The 20097-nt window shown below is 29.5% G+C and overlaps 4 protein-coding genes across 6 annotated transcripts; 2 read left to right on the forward strand and 2 right to left on the reverse strand.

Moving 5' to 3' along the window:
• Positions 1–72: 72 nt before the first annotated feature.
• On the forward strand, positions 73–1794 carry LOC143203235 (protein LZIC). The gene is made up of 4 exons (XM_076415390.1): positions 73–248; positions 385–520; positions 1137–1292; positions 1473–1794. Exons 1-4 carry the CDS (start codon positions 148–150, stop codon positions 1602–1604), a joined length of 525 nt encoding a protein of 174 aa, XP_076271505.1. The 5' UTR covers positions 73–147; the 3' UTR covers positions 1605–1794.
• On the reverse strand, positions 1677–15075 carry LOC143203230 (zinc finger MYND domain-containing protein 11). The gene is made up of 12 exons (XM_076415382.1): positions 14426–15075; positions 14314–14374; positions 14120–14259; positions 13738–13972; positions 12094–12307; positions 11835–12031; positions 3676–3792; positions 3397–3625; positions 3169–3319; positions 2590–2698; positions 2313–2480; positions 1677–2088 (listed from the first exon to the last, which is right to left on the reverse strand). The coding sequence occupies exons 1-12, from the start codon at positions 14611–14613 to the stop codon at positions 1960–1962; spliced, it is 1938 nt and encodes a 645-aa protein (XP_076271497.1). The 5' UTR covers positions 14614–15075; the 3' UTR covers positions 1677–1959.
• Positions 15076–15336: 261 nt separating this feature from the next.
• Positions 15337–16844, forward strand: Ssu72 (Ssu72 CTD phosphatase). Its single transcript, XM_076415389.1, has 3 exons — positions 15337–15826; positions 15911–16169; positions 16219–16844. The coding sequence occupies exons 1-3, from the start codon at positions 15600–15602 to the stop codon at positions 16318–16320; spliced, it is 588 nt and encodes a 195-aa protein (XP_076271504.1). The 5' UTR covers positions 15337–15599; the 3' UTR covers positions 16321–16844.
• A 383-nt stretch (positions 16845–17227) lies between these two features.
• Positions 17228–19982, reverse strand: Ns3 (Nucleostemin 3). 3 transcript variants are annotated; one of them, XM_076415383.1, is made up of 6 exons: positions 19793–19977; positions 19490–19737; positions 18388–19442; positions 18041–18243; positions 17859–17968; positions 17228–17419 (listed from the first exon to the last, which is right to left on the reverse strand). In XM_076415383.1, the coding sequence occupies exons 1-6, from the start codon at positions 19895–19897 to the stop codon at positions 17308–17310; spliced, it is 1833 nt and encodes a 610-aa protein (XP_076271498.1). In that variant the 5' UTR covers positions 19898–19977; the 3' UTR covers positions 17228–17307. The 3 variants fall into 3 exon arrangements, 2 of the variants coding, with proteins under 2 accessions (XP_076271498.1, XP_076271499.1); XR_013007295.1 differs by having other exon boundaries at positions 17350–17419; positions 17859–17980; positions 19793–19982; XM_076415384.1 differs by lacking the exon at positions 17859–17968 and having other exon boundaries at positions 19793–19981.
• Positions 19983–20097: the final 115 nt, after the last annotated feature.

Genomic DNA, 20097 nt, shown 5'->3' on the forward strand with positions numbered 1-20097 from the left:
AATAAACAGAGATAAAGAATACGTATATTTGTCGTTGATGAAAAATGAAACAGCATAATAAACTGTCAAACGTGGCAAAAAATAAACACTTTAACCTTCAATTTTCAGCTGCTATTTACAAATTACTAGACAACGGAAAAAATTAAAATGTCATCTCATGGGAAAACAGAAACCGAAAGATTAAAACAAAATGTAGAAAATCAACTGGATCGGCTAGTAGAACAGCTAGCTGATTTGGAATCTTGCAAGTAGGTAAATAGGTACTATTAGGGTATTAATAAATAATAGTTTATTATCTACAGAAAAATAATTTTAGTAAAAGTAAATAGTAGAAAAATAAATATTTATATGAATAATATTTGCTTCTTATGTTTATTATTTTAGAGATAGTTTGGATCAAGCTGAATATGAAGAAACCAAAGAAGAGACAATAGAACAGCTCAAGGAATTAAATGAAAGCCTTACTAAATTAGTTAATGGTGATATATCCTTAATAGATTCTGTTGGGGCTGTACAGTTAGTGAGTTATGTTATTAAACAATTTCAATTCACAAATTACATCAAAAGTTTTAGAATTTAGAGTCATAAAAAGTATTAATTACCTCTATGAACCTCTATACAATTTAAGGTAGTATGTATAAATATATTTTAAGTTTATTACATAAAGTTATTTAAATATAATTTTAAAACAATTTATAATATTTATTTATTTGTATTTATTGACAATTTGTTTTATTTTTATTTCATTGTTGAATTAACAATAGACTTTATATAGGTATAATATAAAGTATATAAAATTTTTAATTTAAACTATTCTGTAATTTATAAAAGAAATAGTAACATTATTTAGATAATCAAAGATAATATTTTTAAAAACATTACCTTTATTCCTTATAAAATTCAAGTTTTTCATTCAAATATTTATAAACATTAATGTATATTGTTAATGTTATGTTAATTCATATGAAAAATATAATTTCATTGAAAATATTGTTTATATTTATGTTATAAATGTGTATTTTAGAATTAAATTTTTTTAGAAATATTACTTAAAGTTAAAATTATATATACATATATATTAAGATATTTTTTACATGTGCAAGATGTATCTGAATTCATAAATTAAACAATTATAGGCTACACAAGCAGCCATTTCTGAAGCTTTTAAAACACCAGAGGTTATCCGTTTGTTTGGAAGACGAGAACCAAAACTATTAAGAGAAAGATTGTTAGAAATTGAGGAGCAAATAAGACTGAATTATATATCGAGAGAAATAGGTGATAAGCAAAAGGTGAGCAATATTAATGTAGTAGTGTCATTCTGGTAGGTATATCATGACACATAAATGAAACTACTTGCCTTATTTGTTTTCATATATTTTTATTTAAACCTGAAGTTCATTTATGTAATGTATCTCTAGAAGCACAATTGTTGAATATTAAATGTTAGTTCATAATTTTTTTGTTATTAGGTTGAAATACTTACTGCTTTAAGACAACTAAATGAACAGTTAACCAGAGAGGAATTGCAATTTCTGGAAAGGCATATTGGAATAATTAAGGATTTCCAAAATGTTGAATTTTTAGAAGTAAAAGATAATTGACTGAGTTGTCACAATATGAGCACTTATAATGGATTCTAGGATAGGTCTTCTCTAATGGAAATAAACCACAGCTTTATTCAACTAATTTTATATATGACTAATCATTTTTAATGTGTGATAAAACATAAGTAAAATAATGAAACAGCATACAATCAATATTTAAAAGCATGAATAAAAATAAACATAAATACCCTGGATTTCTTTTAGAATAAGGTAAAATACTTTCAGTATACCTACTAAATTATATTGGAAACAAATAGTAAACATTATTTAACTTATAAAGCTAATTATGATCTCTCATAACTGACTTAACAAACTTAACAAAACTACACAAGATGCAAACAGATAAAGGTGTTTAATTCTGCCGTTTACGCCTGCAAACTTTCTTGTGTTCAGCCTGCCAGTGTTGTTGTTGGCAAGTCTGTGAACAATATGCTGTGTTCCAACAGCAATGATATATCGCATCCTGCTCGCAATAGTAACACTGAAACAAAAGAAAAAACATGACAAAAATTATACGAAGATTTTGACACATTAAATTGCAGCAAAATATCTACTACTAATAATAAAATGCATTTTACAATTAAAAGAAAACCCACATTTTATATAATTTTGTTATATTATTCCATTTTTATTAACATTACATACAACTAGATTTTCTCATAAATCCAGAATAATTATAGGAAATTACAAAAAAAAACAACTTACCCATTGTTTCTTTTTGGTTTCTGAAATCTGGGCATTATGTGATTCAAACAACCTCTTTAAGTGATCGTTATGATCGTTTGTAATCTTGTCAATTTCTTCTTGCATACAATTCATTGCACATCTAATTATTGCATCCTTATTGGGTAATGATTCCAGTTTCCGACGCATCTAAGGAAGATGATTGTTAAAGGCATTCACATATTTTTTCAGTAAAAACACAAATTGATTAAAAAAGATATAATAGCAACAGTTCATTATAATTCCATATATCACTTACTTTCTCTACAGAGTCACTATAGGGTTGGTCGAGCCGTTGCATTTCACCTTCTTGATTAGTATTTTTACAACTTTCTGTTGAACTAGACACTTGTTCACTGTCATCCATACTAAAAATAGAAATCATATAAACAAGCATGTTATCACTTGCACATAATGTATCGTTACATATAACAATAAGTTGCCATATTTATTTTATAACGAATTATATCATACCTCTGATTGATTGTGGAGAAATTCAAAAATACAACATGTGCATTTATATTTAATCAATGAAACTTAAACAAACATTTCTTTAAGCCAATAACATAATATATAATGTATGATTGCAATAATTTTATGAGGTTTATGTCTATTTTTTATTGTTTCCGTTTTCGATAGAACAACGAAACTCGCCTTGCTGATAAAATCTTGAATATTTGGTACATAAATACAAATCATAGGAGAAAACATAAAATATAACAGACCCATAAAAATACAATATTTATAGATTGTGTGAAGTAAATATAATTTCCATTGAAATAAAATTCAAATTTGAAACTTCTATTGAATTTCTACCTAACATATTCAATCTACCTACCTTATATTTTCTTGTTGAATATCTCTTCTAAATGAATAACTTGTTTCTTCATCTCCATCAGAAATGTCAATAACATTACCTGAAATATCATGATGTGACTGTTCAGAATCTGTTTTAGGTTTCTTTGTGTCCATTAAATCACTTGGTGTATCTAAAATAAGTTAATTTAATTAGTAACCATAGCAATGATTAATGTTAAATGTAGATAACATAGTATCACGACCCTACCGTTTATATATCGTTTTTTCTTCTGTGTGCTAGATCCAACTTTCGAGTTTACCAGCTCCACATTTTCAACAATCTCCGTAGGTTTTACCGCAAATGTCATATCCGGTTTAATAATCTTTTTTGCTTTAATGTAGGCTTTTACTCTTTCTAGTTCTTGGGGATCTGTCAACAATTTCTGATGATATTTTAACTCATCAAAAGCTTTAGTAAAAGCTAAGGAAATTTTAATCTAAGAGGCAGCCAATATTAGTATATAAAAATATCAATCTTTTTTTTTACCTTTAGTTCTTCTTTGGTTACTGTTATTGGTTTAACGTAGCATTTTTGGATATCAGCTCGCTCATGTTTGCCACCAAAGAACCTAACATCACAATGGGATGGAGTTTCTCTTATAACCTAGAACATTAATTTATTAACACTACTTGACTACGCGTGGTTATGGCTCTGTCAGACTCAATGAAGAAGAAAGAAAAATGCAAACGCACGTTTCTAATGTATTTAATTTCGCAATGCTTGTAAGCTAAACAATATTTCTCTCTGAATAGACTGAGATTTTCGATTATTATTGTCATAAAATGTATAGGAATCTATAACGATCATCTGAAAACGGAAGCAACAGACTTGATACATTTGACGTTGATTTTGAATAATTATTCCTCATTGGAATCTTTCAACTACTCGTAGACTATTTTGATTCCACTGAAAAGGAGGCAAACTGAAGTTGTAGAACGACGTTCTTGTACCCGCAATCAATTTCTGCTGTACATCGCTGTTTCACGCTTTGGCTGAAGCTGATTCTTCTTCAGCTCAGATTTTTCTTGACACGTTGCTTCTGCTCCATAAGTACGATAAACGAAGTTTGATCTTTTATGAAGCATGTCAATTATATGAAAACTACGAAGTTAATAAAGTAACAAAAATATATAAAATTATTAGAGTAAACGGTATAAAGCTAACTAAAAACACTGCAAATTTTATAACTGTTTATTCTATAAGGTCGTAAATAGGTGAAAAAATTTATACTCATATATATATAAATCACGATATATCTGAAAAATATTAAAACAAAAGGTTATATTATATATATATATATATATATATATTATAAAATTATCTTAATATGATTCCAAAGCCGTACTTTTTAGCTGTAACATACAGCCTACACTGTGACTATGTGATATATTGCTTTTTTACTACCGAAAAATGAAAAATTCAGCACAGAGTCATCGAAAATTGTATGGTGTTTATGATAACGAATACTTAAATTATTAAATATATATATATATATATATATATATATATATATATATATATATATATATATATATATATATATATGTGTGTGTGTGTGTGTGTGTGTGTGTGTATCTGGATACCAACATAATCTCAATATTGGAGTTGCACGTGAGTTAATCTGAAGCATTCGTAAACTATTTACGAAGTCAAATTGATCATTTAGCAATAGCCAAATCCGAACACAGTAATTACAGAGTTACAAAAACCGACGTCCGCTCACAAAAAAAGCAAACTATGATTTAACTTATTCAATGCAGTACTCCAATTAAAAAATATGTCCCAAATAATTAGAAAATGGCTAAAATTATTATTAGCTGACATCCGGAAACACACCAAATGAACTAAAATTCTATAAATATCGCGCTGCTACCCGTAATGGCTAGGACATTTTTAAAGTATCTATTAAAAGCTAAAGCCAATCAAAACTCGATAGCTGTACATAGTTTGGTCTTAAAACACCATTGACCTGGTGTACAGAATCACAAACATTATCCAAAAAGCCTGCTCAGATATATTCTTAGGCCTAAACCAAGCTCACGACAAGCTCTGGCAAGGGTCACAAACTCCAAAAATCATTATCGAAGTACTGCACTGAACTCTTAAACTTTTACATCTCAATAATGCTATCATATGTATATAATACCCGTATTTAAACAATTCAAGATATCTTGGAATGGAACTTAATATAAAACTCCATTTGAAATATTAAAAAATGTATTGAAATTATCAGTATTTATATATTATATTATAATATATATTATATTATATATTTATATATAAGTAAATTATTACTATAAATATTATTAGTAAATAATTAATTGTTCTTGAATAAGCAAGTTTCAAAATCCATATGGATCTACAGAATCCAGCTATAGGAATATTCTGCAAAAATATAAATACTAATAAGTTGTTGTGAAAAAAACTATAAGATATATTGTTATGCTATAAGACACAAGATACAAGATATATCTTGATACAAAAAAAGGCACCACAATACAAAGATTTACTTTTAAAAATATGACCAACATTTATTATTGGAAGGGACTTATTGGAGTTCACAAGTAATAACACCAATATTACAAATTACAAGAGATATTGGATTTTTATATTTAGAAAGGCACCTCATGAAATCAAATTAAAATCGAAAACTTGAGCGAACTAACATCTTCACACTCTAGTATTGCTAACACTAGACGCGACACTCCTGAAAATAAAGTCTGGAATATCTTCCTAGTATTCTAACCAAATGATATAGAATCTAAAATGGATACAACTCCTGTTTATCAGCCCAATATAGGTGTAAATCTTGTTTCGCCAGTAGAACTTGCACGGAAATTGATATTCTCAATCCTAAAATGGTTGCTGGAATTGATGATATTTCGCCTGAACCATTGAATGAGCTGTCGAAAATCAATCATCCTATTGACATATATATTTAATACCTGTTTGATACTGAAGCAAGTTCCGGAAATGTTTAATATGGTTCAAAAAATTATTCTTAAAAATCTGACAAACCAGGTTCGTCCATCGATCGATGGACGAACCTGGCAGAACAAGGATCGTATCTTCCTGGCCTATTTCGCTGCTACCTGCGATATCAAAATTATTTGGGAAACTGCTATTAATATGTATTAAACCATGTATAAAAATACCAGATTTTCAGTTTGGATTTCTAAATCACCGCTCAACAATCCACCACGTGCACAGTGGGCACAGTGACAGCCGTTGTTGAAACGGCATTTGAAGAAACGAAATAAGTTTTTACCGGGTATGGTGTTTGGAACTAAACAAGATGAACAAGTTGGTATCGCGGACTATTGTCCACTGCTGGAGTCATATCTTTTCGAAAGAAAACTTAGAGCCTCGCATGAAGGTACAATTAAACCTGTAGCCGGGGTAGCAGAACAGTCTTGTATCTACGCTACACTGCTGATATCCCAACAACAATTGATAATGTTATTATGGCAAAAGATATGTCTGCCTAAGGCCGTGAAAAGAATAAAAATAGCAATCACCAATATCTACAAATGGATTAGAGATGATAATACAATTTATTAATTCCAAATCTGTCCATGTTAATTTTGCATTGCGACGAAATGAAAAAATCTAATTATATTGCTTGACTGATGCCGAACTCCTGAAATAGAATCAGCTAAATACCTCGTTATCCATTTTGACAGTAGATTAAATTGAAAATATCATGTCAGACAAAAAGCAGAACAAATCAGACTCAAAAAAAATCAAGCAACTGTACCGGTTAATCGGAACAATCTCAATTCGACCTCAAATCAAAGAGATCACTCAATCACAAAACCAATTTATATCTATGGGGTTGCACTAAAACATCAAACTAACTAGTAATACAACGTTGCCAAAATAAAGTTCTACGATTACGTAACCAACGAAAAACTGCACGATGACCTCGAAATCCAATAGATTTACGAAGTTATCCAATATTTAGCTTTAAAGCATGAAACAAGGTTACTAAATCCGCAACGTGGAAGCAGTACAGCGACTGGTTAACACGCAGGAAGTCGCAGAGTAACTCTAGCTTATAAGATGCTTATGTGCGTATCTAATATAAGATGTAATTAATTTTAAAAGAATGATCTTGTGTAGTATAGCGAAGTCTTATAGGGTATATATACTAAACACTTAAAAAAGATGCATGAAAACTGTTACGGTATGACGTCTGTGAGCTCGTAAGTCTTGCAAATGCGATGCTTAATGCAAATTCTCATTTTTTTCATAGTTCAGTTCATAGTTTTCATAGTTCAGTTCATAGTTTTCATAGTTCATCCCACCTTCGTAGGGTGAAGACGTATTTTCAATACGCTCAAAGCTCTAAAAAGATACCTTTCTTTTAAAAAAAACAGTATTTTATTACGATTATTTCTCAGCGGATCTAAAGTGTAGTGAATACGTGTTTACGTGACCAGACAAAAAGACTGCATCTCATTTTTATTAGTGTTTTAAAATTATCTCCCCTTATTTTACAACAGTCCTTTTGAAATTCATTTATAGTATTTTTGGCCAAAAACTAGTGCAAGAAATAATACGTGAAAAATGAAGTGCGTGAAATAAACAAAGTATGTATTTTATTTTTTTATCCTCTGAAAATAAATAAAATAAAATATTAAAAATCTAAAAATGGCAAACCACAGCGATTCAACCAAATCACCTGTACACTTTGATATAAGATTAGAACAATAAGCAATAACGCAAACTCACCATCAGAATGGACTACAGTCATTAATAAAAAACGACTGAGAAGCCCAGAAAAAGAAATTGCGAGAAAACAAACAAGGATCAGTGACTATTGGTTACAGAAACTAATAGAGACAAAAAACAGCTTTAGCAACCTATCGGAAGAAATCGAAGAGAATATACAACCAAGCCCTGAAAAAGTTGTTCCCAAACCACCACCAATAACAGTTTATAAGGTAAGAGTAATAAAACACATCCATGACCTATTGAAAACCATCACTAAGAACTACACAATTAAAACAGTGAGCTATGAAACAATAAAAATTCAATTTGTTCGAAGCGGAGCACTTTAAAGTTCTAGTAAAAGAACTAGACGAAAGAAACACCCAGTACCATACATTCAGGCCTAAATCCGAGAGAACATTTAAATTCCTGTTAAAAGGATTACATCACGGGACGGACTTTAACACCATCAAGGTAGCCCTAGCTGAACAAGGTGTCGTATATTGTAAATGTTCACAATATACGACATCGCACAACAAAAAAACCTCTGCCTATGTTCTATAGTGATTTAAAACCTAATAATAAGGCGGTGTATGAAATCACCAAATTATAAAACATTATTAAATGCGAACCACCACACACAAAAATAATTATACCACAATGCACGAGGTGTCAAGCGCACGGGCACACAAAAACTTACTGTCGCAAATCATTTAGATGCGTAAAATGTGCAGAGAACACAAAACAGGAGATTGCACTCGTAAAGTTCCCGATGAAAAAGTGAAATGTGCTAACTGTAACGCAAATCATCCAACGAACCTCAAGGGCTGCGCAGTTCACAAACAACTGCAGCAGAAACTATATCCAGTCTTAAGAGAAAAAAGGCATCAACCATAACAAAAACAATCCACACCTACCAGCCAACCCACCAGAATCATTCGAGATGATATAAAGCATTTCGAAAAAGAAAAATTCCGCAAAGACTACATGAAAGCAACCAGTATAACCATAGAGGAAGTCCATGGACCATTAACAATGTCTGCAATTTATTGCCCACCCAAACATAACAACAAGGCAGAACACTTTCAAGAATTCTTCAGTACGCTAGCTAATAGATTTATAGCCGGAGGAGATTACAATGCAAAACATTTAATGTGGTGTTCAAGAATAATAACCTCAAAAGGTAGAGAACTGCTAAAAGCAATAAAGACAGATAATTTACAACATATCTCTACTGATGAACCAACATATTGGCCTTCAGGCAGAAATGAAAAGCCAGATACTATAGATTTCTGTATTACAAAAAATATTGATACAAAAAAGTGTCATGCAGAATGAATCATGTTTTGACCTGTCTTCTGATCATTCACCAATAATAGTAACATTTTTTTCAAAAATTGCCATCAAAGATAAACCCCCTTCTCTATGCAATAATAGAACTAACTGGTCCTCATTAAGAGAAAACTTAGACCGAAATATATCTCTAAACTTACCGTTACAAACTGAAATTGACATAGAAATGGCAGTTTCATTTCACATTACAAAAAATATACAGGAGGCAGCATACTCCGCGACTCCTAACAATGAAACATTTTCCAAGAAAAAATACATATATCATGTACAGAAAAACAAAAGTGTATACATATACAGAAAAAGATAGCAGAAAAAAGAAAGTTACGACGAAATTGGCAACAGCAAAGGACTAAATAGAATAAGAGAAAATTTAATAGAGCAATAAAAGAGCTGAAAGAACTAATTCAAAATGAACAAAACCAAAGCATTCAAGAATACCTAGAGAATTTGACACCTACTGAGGCTACAGACTATTCGTTGTGGAAAGCAACAAGAAAGCTTAAGAGACCCCAGCAGCATAACCCACCTATTAAAACAAGCGAAAATAATTGGACTAGAAGCAATAAAGATAAGGTCGACATTTTCTCAAAACACTTTTAACTTATTATTATTTATGGTTATGACTTAATTACTGGTAAAAGTTTAAAAGAACTATCAGAAAAGGGTATGAAACTACTAACATTTATATTTAATGCTATGTTACGAATTAATTACTTCCCTAGCATCTGGAATGAAGCTAAAATACTAATGATTCTTAAACCAGGAAAAATACCAGAAGATGTGACCACCTACCGGCCTATAAGTTTATTTACCGATAATCTCGAAAGTTTTCGAGAAACTATACATCAAGAAGCTAAACTATATAATAGAAAAAATAAAAATTATTCCAGAACATCAGTTTGGGTTTCGCAATAAGCATGGGACTATAGAACAAGTGTACAGACTTGTAAACAAAATAAACACTGACCTAAATGCCAAAAGATATTGTTCGGCCGCTTTTCTAGACATATCTCAGGCTTTTGCAAAGTATGGCATACGAGCTTGCAGGTTAAACTAAAGAAACTTCTCCCTCATACGGACTATCAGTTACTCAAATCGTATCTCACTGATAGACATTTTATTGTAAATCAAGGCGATGAACATACCGAATTAAATCCCATATATTCAGGAGTTCCGCAAGGTAATGTACTGGGTCCAGTACTGTACCTTCTGTATACGGCCGATCTTCCCACCACAAAAATAACTACTGTGGCAACATACGCAGACGACACAGCAATCTTGGCATCCCATGAAGATCCAGTCACAACATCAATATACCTACAAACCCACCTGGATCAAATACAATTATGGTTGAAGACATGGCGCATTAAAGTCAATGAAACAAAATCTACGCATGTAACGTTTACCCTGCTTAGAAGAACATATCCACCAGTGAATATCAATCATCGTCAACTGCTCCAAGCAGAGCAAGTTAAATATCTTGGTTTGTACTTAGATCGATGCCTAACCTGGAAGAAGCACATACTCTATAAACGAAAACAACTTCGTCTGAAATTATATCAAATGTTTGGCTCATCGGGCGCAAATCCAAGTTATCATTAGATAACAAGGTATTGCTGTATGAGTCTATACTCAAGCCTATTTGGTCATATGGAATCCAACTATGGGGTACCGCTAGCAAATCTAATATATCCATCATTCAACGGTTCCAAAATAAAGTGTTGCGCGCCATTGTTGATGCTCCATACTATATTTCAAATAAAGTGATACAAGGCGATATTCCTCTAGAACCTATAACGAGTGTAATTCAACGTGTTTGTGTGAAGTACTTCGAAAGAGTGTCAGTGCATCCCAACGTACTCGCTAATCAGCTAAATATGCGACGTGATAGTGAAGTGCGTAGACTAAAACGTTTAACAACACCTGATCTGATTACTGGACATATATAAACTTTAGAATAAGACTAATTAATTAAGATAATATTTTAAACAGAACATCCCTTAATGAAGTGATTTTCTGCATGTAAATATAATATAGACATAAGAAATACTTATTGCCTATAGGGCAGATTGTGGAATCACAAAGAATAAAAAAAGGCAAATTCTAATGTTTATTAATGGAGTTATTTGATCAATCTACGACGATTTATTTACAATTAAGGAGCAAATCTAGAGACAGATTGTAATACTTTGGACAGGCCTGTCGACTGAATAGTGAACAAATTCCTCATCTTCTGTGGCTAAATCGACTTATTGGATAAGGCTAGCGAGAAAGGAATATGAAAAGAAACATTAACAATATCATATAAGAGACTAAGTAAGGACTACTACGTCTTTTACATAAATACCTAATAATTACATAACTACCTTTAAACTATTTTAAAAAGGAACTATAGGTTGTTCGACAACGACAATGGATTGCATAAATTAATTTTATAACATAATTAGAATACATTTTAATTTTATTATTTAAGATTTATTTTGCCTGTATTATATATATATATATATATATATATATATATATATATATATATATATATATATATATAAGCTGTAATAAAATTAAAAGTAACAAATTACCTTTGCGGGCCAATAAGAATATCCCTTTTGCTTAGCCCAAACAAGCATATGGGGATTACGACACGGTAAGGCAAACCATCGTTCGTTTATCTTTTCATTGCTGTGTTTATAACAGTCGGAACAATTTTTTAGCTCATTAATATCGTGCAAAGTATCCCTTACAACATATTCACTAGCTTCATATTCTTGAGATTCAACTACAACATTTAAGGTGCTAAAAATCATATATATTAAATACATTTGTTACTAATCAACTTACGCCCGTGAAAGATAGCGACATTGTGTTGAATCGTATAAATATCCGCTAAAAATTCAGAAAGGACATTGTACGAGTCCGTATTTAAATTCACTCCGATAAGAGCCATGTCTTTATGTTCAAAAAATAACTGGTGAGATCTCCAGGTTAGTTCGGTTTCTGTTAACCATGACGGTCGATCCTCTTCTGCCATTGTATGCGTTATAGTATTTGGTAACTTAAAAAAAAAAACAGAAAAATATTTTCACAATGATGCGAAATAACGTTGTAACATTATGTAAATTAAGTATTTACGTTATTATCAGAAATGGTTTACTTATGCTATTCGTAAATGTCTAAAAATAATATACAATATTTATCAAATGCATATGCATTTAGGGCATCTTCCGAGGATATCATACAGATTCGATAAATAATAGGTGATGCTCGTTAACTGAAAGAGCCTCGACTATAGTTTTAAGCATCTCATTAGGCAGAGTGAACAATATTTTTGCTGATATTTTAAGTTTCACAAAGCTACCTGCCTATAGGTGTCCAATTCATTAACTAAATGTTCTGCATTGTTTCATCATTACTTGTAATCATGATCCAGAATCAAAACAAGAGTTTATAAATCCAGAAAAAGAGCAAATCAAACGTTCGTGGATAATCTCAAATTTCAACAAAACTTGTAAGAAAAAATCTAATTTATACATAGAACGAAATTAATTAAAACAAAACACATTCTGAGAGAGCCCAAAAAACACCCAATACACCCTGATCATTAAATTTAACTCCCTCTAACTTTTAACTGTTTTTATGTCTTAAATAATTTTCATCTGATGAAAAGATACTTTGAAAGAGAACAATTACAATTTTAGGGATGGAATATATAAATACATACAAACATTGGCGACCAGGAAGACTACATTGAGTAAAGAGTGTATTTACAACGTATTTTAAACCACAAAATAACATTATTCTTCAGAAAGACAAAACTTATGAATATGGTTTTTCAATAAGGGCAGGTCTATGTTTAAATGGAATGAAACAAGTCGTATTATGTATTCACGAAATTATTATTTTATTTGAAAGGCCCATGTATCCAGTTATATATGGAATATAAAATAGTTCAAACATCCGCCTTGGCTTCTCACTGTGACATTAATTTGAGTCTAATTTCCAATGCCACCATCCCATAGATCCAGCTGAATTTGGGAGGTAATTATATTAGCTTTGAAAGCATCAATCAATTGCTGCTTATTGGCAATGATTTGGGATCTCAAAAAAACCTCACAAGAAAAGTCTAGCGGGATCAAATTGAAGGCTCATGGCAGTCAATTCATGTCATCTCTGTCAGAGATAACCATACCTTATATTATTACTGACTTGATCATATAACATTATTTTCTTATTAAAATTATTTATTCCACTTATTAGTTTTTAAAATGCATTAATCAGACAAAATATTAAATAAAATAAGCAGATAAAGTATTGTAATATAATAAGACCACATACTTATTTGTTATTATAAATAAAACTATATTATTTAAGATATTAGGGGCTTATCTTTATAATAATATACATAAACATTTTGTATTCTAGAATTTAAACATTTTAATTTTTATATTAAAAAACTGGCATTATAATAACTATTCTTATACTTACCCAAGCCCTGATTCGTTGCAAAACAAATTTTAATAGATAATTCATTTCAGATTTATCCAAATCACATTCATCAATATTAATGATGTTGCATATACTACATAAACCTTCATCATATGTATTATTAGTTACAGCATCATTATATTTCTCTGTTGTTGTATGAATATGAATTTCACTTTCTTCTGTTTCACCTATATGTTCTGATGTATTATGGCTTATTACTAGTTGTTTCTGATAACTACAATCCATTGTTTTAATATTAAATCATGATATAAAATAATACAAAAAAGATTGATAAAATCGTTTAAATTGAATTAGTAAAATAATAAGTGAATTAGAATTAATATAATTTTATATTTATAATAAGTAGCATTAAAACTTTTACCTGCGTTTTTGATTTTCAAATTTGTTTCGACCTATTTTAATACAATCAATGTGATATACACGAAAACAATTCTTGCAAGGTATTACATCCCCTGCCATATGACATTCGAAACAATACCAATCTTTACCGTCAAGCTGTGGCTAAAAAAGGCCACACTCCATTATTGGCTTTAAAAACACAGTAAAATCACTTACTAATTCCTGATCTGTTATTTTATAAGTTGGACTGTTTGGTTCTATAGAATTTTTTCGAGAACTACAAAACATAATTTACTTTGTTTTATTCTATGTTGGGACAGATACTTACACAATCAAATTGTCTTTAAGAGCTTGTTGAATATATTCTTCCATCTGGCTTTGTGTACATATTTCAAACTTTTGGACATATTTCAAAATACGATTTATATCAGAAGATTGATGGGATACAGTTGCTGATCTAATAGCATCCCAAATTCTTTTAATATTAACCGGATTGCAGTGCCGTCTTATAGGCATATTGAGAATAATAAAATATGTATTTAATTTATGCGTTAATATGTATTTGAATGTTAAAATTATAAAATGTAAATATATTTAATTTAATATGTTTCAATTTATGACTCTTTCACCAACGATAACAATTTTAAAAAATTGTGTATATACGCTTGTAATATCTATATTCTTAATATTTTAAAGAAAACAAATTCTCTAAAGCTATAAATATAAAAACAACATAGCGAAAACTGTCATATAAACTGACATAACTCTTTAAATATTTGTCAATAAAATTTGTAATATTTATAATCATGATACAAAATATGTTTTTAAATATTTATATTTCATTAATTACACTAATTATTTCAATACAATAACATAATCATAAATATACTAATAAAGGAACATTACTACAATTTTACTAGTTTTAGTGGTTTTAAATTGATTATAAGAAACTGAAAATCAACAAAAGAAGATTTAGTTGTTCTCGCAAATACTTTTTAAAATATCGATATATCCATTTGGAAATTTCGATATATATCGATATGATGGAGAATAGAAAATACCGATACTTCTGTTTAAACATATCGACAGTTCCTTACAATTACCATAATTTCTATAGCAGGTGCATTTTCATACTTTAATGTTCTAATATTCCAATAGATTCAGTAGTCTATTTTGAGAAACTATCGATATTTTAATATTTTTTGAAGTGTTACCGACATCTTTAGACCTGTCTATTTCAGATATTAACTAACCTAATATTGTCATATGGTTTTTTTATTGGATTGTATAAAATATAAATAAAAATACCAGTTGATACCAATCTTATATGTCGTACATTTACTATATACTTTAAATAGATATATTTGTAATGTTTGATGTTTTTCAAACGATGTTTGATTGTTTGTTATGAACTTCATTTACCAAATTAATACCTAAATAATAAATAATAAATATCTTGACTGAATTGATTTAAGCATATTTGAACCGAATTCTGTAATATAATGGGTACTATAAGTGACTTGCGATTCGCTGTGATATGCTCAAGTAATATGAACAGGAGTATGGAGGCTCATGCTTTTCTCTCAAAAAAAGGCTTTGACGTTAGATCTTTTGGGACAGGTGAAAAAGTAAAGCTTCCAGGATCAGCAGCAGATAAACCAAATGTATATGAATTCGGGACATCTTATGATGATATATATCATGATTTATTAGAAAAGGATAAATCATTGTATCCTTTTTAAAATAATTAATGCTTTTGTTTTTAACAGAATAAAAATCATTAAATATTACTTCCTTATTCAAATTACAATAGGTATACTCAAAATGGGCTGTTGCATACTTTAGACAGAAATAGAAGAATTAAAAGCCACCCTGAAAAATTTCAAGAAACCAACCAAAAATTTGATATTTTAATTACTTGTGAGGAAAGGGTATACGATCAGGTTTTAGAATTTATGGAGAATAAAGCACCATCAGATAATTCTATAGTGCATGTAATTAATATAGACATTCAAGATAATCTAGAAGAAGCCACTATAGGGGCTTTTCTAATAAGTGATTTATGCATATTGGTAATCAGTTCAAATACCTCAAAAGTTTTAGTAATACCTTTTTTTTCAGATTGCTAAAGCTGAAGATCTTGACAATGATATTGAGGAGATTCTTCATGCCTTTGAAGAAAAATGTCAAAGACCTATTTTACATAGTATTGTTTTTAATTAAAATTAGTATCAGTTATCATTTTTTTCTAAGCAAAGTTGTGTATAATTTTATTCAGTAAACTATTTATATATCCTTTGATTGATAATATAACAAATTTACTTTTCCAAATGTGGTTATCTTAATGATTTTTGTCTCATTATTACACTAAAAAGCTATCTAAATATAAACAAAATTACTTTCTCATTTAAAAATTGGCTTTAATTTCAGCAATTACAAGATTTTTCAGTTTCTATATAGATTCAGAAGTACTAATCTTATATCATTCTAAATTCGCAGCAATCAGTCTACTTTCTATAATGAAAAATAATTTCAAAAAAGTCATTTTTAAAATTTCTTATGCTGATCGGGCAGCGGCCAGAAGGTAGTAATCTACGTAAGATTAGTAATCTTTCAAAAATCATTAAATTTGCTAAATATGCTATAAAATGCAAAATGACAACATTTTAGTTTCTTCCTGTATATAATAAATATAGTAGCACTAATGAATAATAAAATTTATGACAATAAACACTTAAAATATCAAAGAATTTTTTTTATTTGGTTACCAATCACTGTAAAAGTTTTAATGTTCAACAATAGTAATAACCAAATTTGAAATATGCATAGTTACTAGATAACTGAAATGATTAAATTTAAATGTACAAACACTATTTACCTGATTGAAAATATAGAGGCTTTACATATTTTAAAAGCTTTTGATCTTCGTTAGCGCTATTTCTTCCTTCTGCTAATGAGTTCCATATCCGCAAGTTCATCTTGCTTATAACGTCAATTTTACTGAACATTAAAGCTTACTTCAAATTGTATCCTTACACAAAAAGTAAAAGCAGTGCTACATATATAAAGTATTTAAGAATGTAAATTTGTTAAGGAAAGGTCATATTAATAACATTTCAAAACAAAAGAGTTAGAATTATCTATTTAATTAATACATCTTAAAAATGCTACAATAACAATCATCACATTGCTATAATATAGTAAGAATAGTCAATGTTGGTCCAGGTGAGCATATACTCTTCTTAACTTCTCTTTCTTTTTCTTATTGCGATGTTTATTTTCTGCTTTCCATGGTTTAGCGACATTATTTTCTTGCGACGTTCTTAAATAAGAATTATAAATAAGTACTGATGTGTTAATTAAAATAATTACATATATAAATAAGTATTTGTTATACGTAATTATACAATAATTATCGTTGTTTTTAAAACTATGTTTCCTAAAACTATAGTGAAGATTTGTATTAAAACAAACGGCAATATACTTTACTTGTACATTTAAGCAAGATGACTCCTTTAGTGAGTTGATTTCGGTTATTAAATTGTTTTTACAAAGATTAAATTTGTTTCCAATGGCGATTATTTTGTTAAAGGTAAAGTAGTAGAAAATAATTAGCTAAACATATATAGTTACTACTTGTCATTCAGTAATTAATCAAAAAATTTTGGACCATTTTTTAATTAAAGTTCAATTTTACTTTCTTAAATATTAAATATTTATTTTAAACATTTTTTAGAGAAAAGAATGTAACATTAATTTACCCTTGAACTACCAATCCTACACTTTTTCCTTGCACTCCTTTCATATGAACACTTTGACTAACTCCAGTAAAAAATACTTTATCAATATCCCCAGATGTTATTTTATTAGTCTAAAAAGAATTCTAGATTTCAGGTTGTCTCATACAGATAAAATTGTGTATAATTTTTTATTGAAAACTCACCCTAATAGCCCTGGCTTGCCTAGGAGGTAACATTTTAACTGAATTAACTGGCTTCTTTTCAGGCCATATGTGGTACTCCGCTTGTCTTATATCAGGTGGAGCATGACAGTACAATAATTTGCCATTCATGTAATCCTTTAAAATATATCTTGCACCTCTAGGATTATCTGGTTGTCCATTAGCTGTCATAAAACCCCTGTTATCTTAAATAAATCAAATATGAAATAAATAATTGGACCTATATAATAAATAGTAAAGCTATAAAAATAAAAGGAAAACATATTAAAATAATAAAATATGAAAACATAATTAAGAAGAATAAATTAAAGATTAAATAAATGCCTTACATGCATATGCATTTAATAATTCTTCTGCAGTGGGGTTTCTGTCCGGATCTTCTCCTTCTAGTGGCTGTGGTAACATAATTCCATAACGATTTTCTATTACATGCCTTGGAATTAATGATGTAACTAAATTAATAGGAGGAACATGATCTCTCATTTGATCAATAGGCAATATACCATTTAAAATCATTTCAGCCTTTGTAAAAACAAAGCTAGGCATCACCAAACCAGGGCAATCACATAAAAGTATATCAGAATCAAGATACAAAGTTTGGAAATGTTTAGTTTTACCAGGAGTTGCTGAGACCGATACCTTCTTGGCACATAGCAATGAATTGATTGTTGAACTTTTTCCAACATTAGGATATCCAACTAAACCTATTGTTGTAATACCTTCAGTAAACTTAGAGCCTTTGTGAATTGTCCGAAATATTTCAATAAGTTGTTCTCTTGAAACTAGTTCAAAAGAGTTTTGAATGTGATCATCAGACCCACCAACCAAATTCTCCTCACTAAGCATACTCTCTATTTTAGACAAAATATTATCCAATACAATTGCTTTCTTTTCAACAGCTTTCTCCAATTCTATAATATCTTGCTTTAAGACTTCCTTATCAACATTTGGTGAATTTTCTTCTGGAATATCCTCTTCTTCGGTGTGACTAACAACTTTTTCATTTAATGCAGAGTAGAAAATAGCCCTTAAATTAACTGAATCAAAATATTTTGCCCATAATTTCCTTTGGCATTCTGTTAGATAATCTGCTTTATTTATAAGAATTAAATTGATCTTATCTTTTGACAACTCCTTAACATACTTTTCTAGATCCTCACATCGAAATAATAATGGATTTCTGCCATCCACAATTTGAACAACAACATCACTCCTTTCAATTACTCTCCAAAGCTGCCTCCAAAATTCCAAATTTTTCTCATAAGGTGTTAATAAAATACCTTCAATTTCTTGCAAGGAAACTAATGATCTCCTCCAATCCAAAAAATTATCTTTCTCATTTCTATCCAACTCTGATGGAGTCATATCAGAGGTCCAAGGAGGTCTATAAAAAATATTATATTTCATTTAATACATAAATATTTTAATTACCTTCTTGGAATTGTTAAAGATGTTTGAAACTTTTGATGCTTATCCTTTACTTTTTTTATCTCATCATGAGTTAAGAGACCAACATTTGATTGTGGATTTATAAATTTTATATTTAATTTTTCAGCTTGAAATTCAGTGCCAGCTAATTCAGCTGTAGAAAGAAATTCTTGAAACGATGACTCCTCAGTAACTGACTGTAAGTTTAATCTTCCCCATTCATAGCCATCATTTAATTCAGTTGTATGTAGCTTTTGGAGAAATAAAAAAAAAATAAAAACAGAAGGATATAAATATCATACTTACCATAGAGTCGTTTGATACCATTTTTTTGCCCACATGATGTCCAAACCTATCTTTAATTAATGCCCGCCCCAATGAAGGGCCACTTTGTTTATTTTTTTTGCCCATATTTGAAATAGTGAATATATAAATTTGGTACAAAAGAAAATTTAGGTTAGCTTCACAATACACACATTTCAAAATTTTGTGGTTAGTTTCTATTATTCCATATATACTTCTTAATTCACAAAACAAAGGTATTATCAATATTTTATGTCATAATTGTATAGGACTAATATATATATATATATATATATATATATATATAT

This window comes from Rhynchophorus ferrugineus, unplaced genomic scaffold (assembly GCF_030347505.1).
Source record: "Rhynchophorus ferrugineus isolate W39M unplaced genomic scaffold, kcgeb_rfMv2 rfM9, whole genome shotgun sequence".
Taxonomy (NCBI): domain Eukaryota; kingdom Metazoa; phylum Arthropoda; class Insecta; order Coleoptera; family Curculionidae; genus Rhynchophorus; species Rhynchophorus ferrugineus.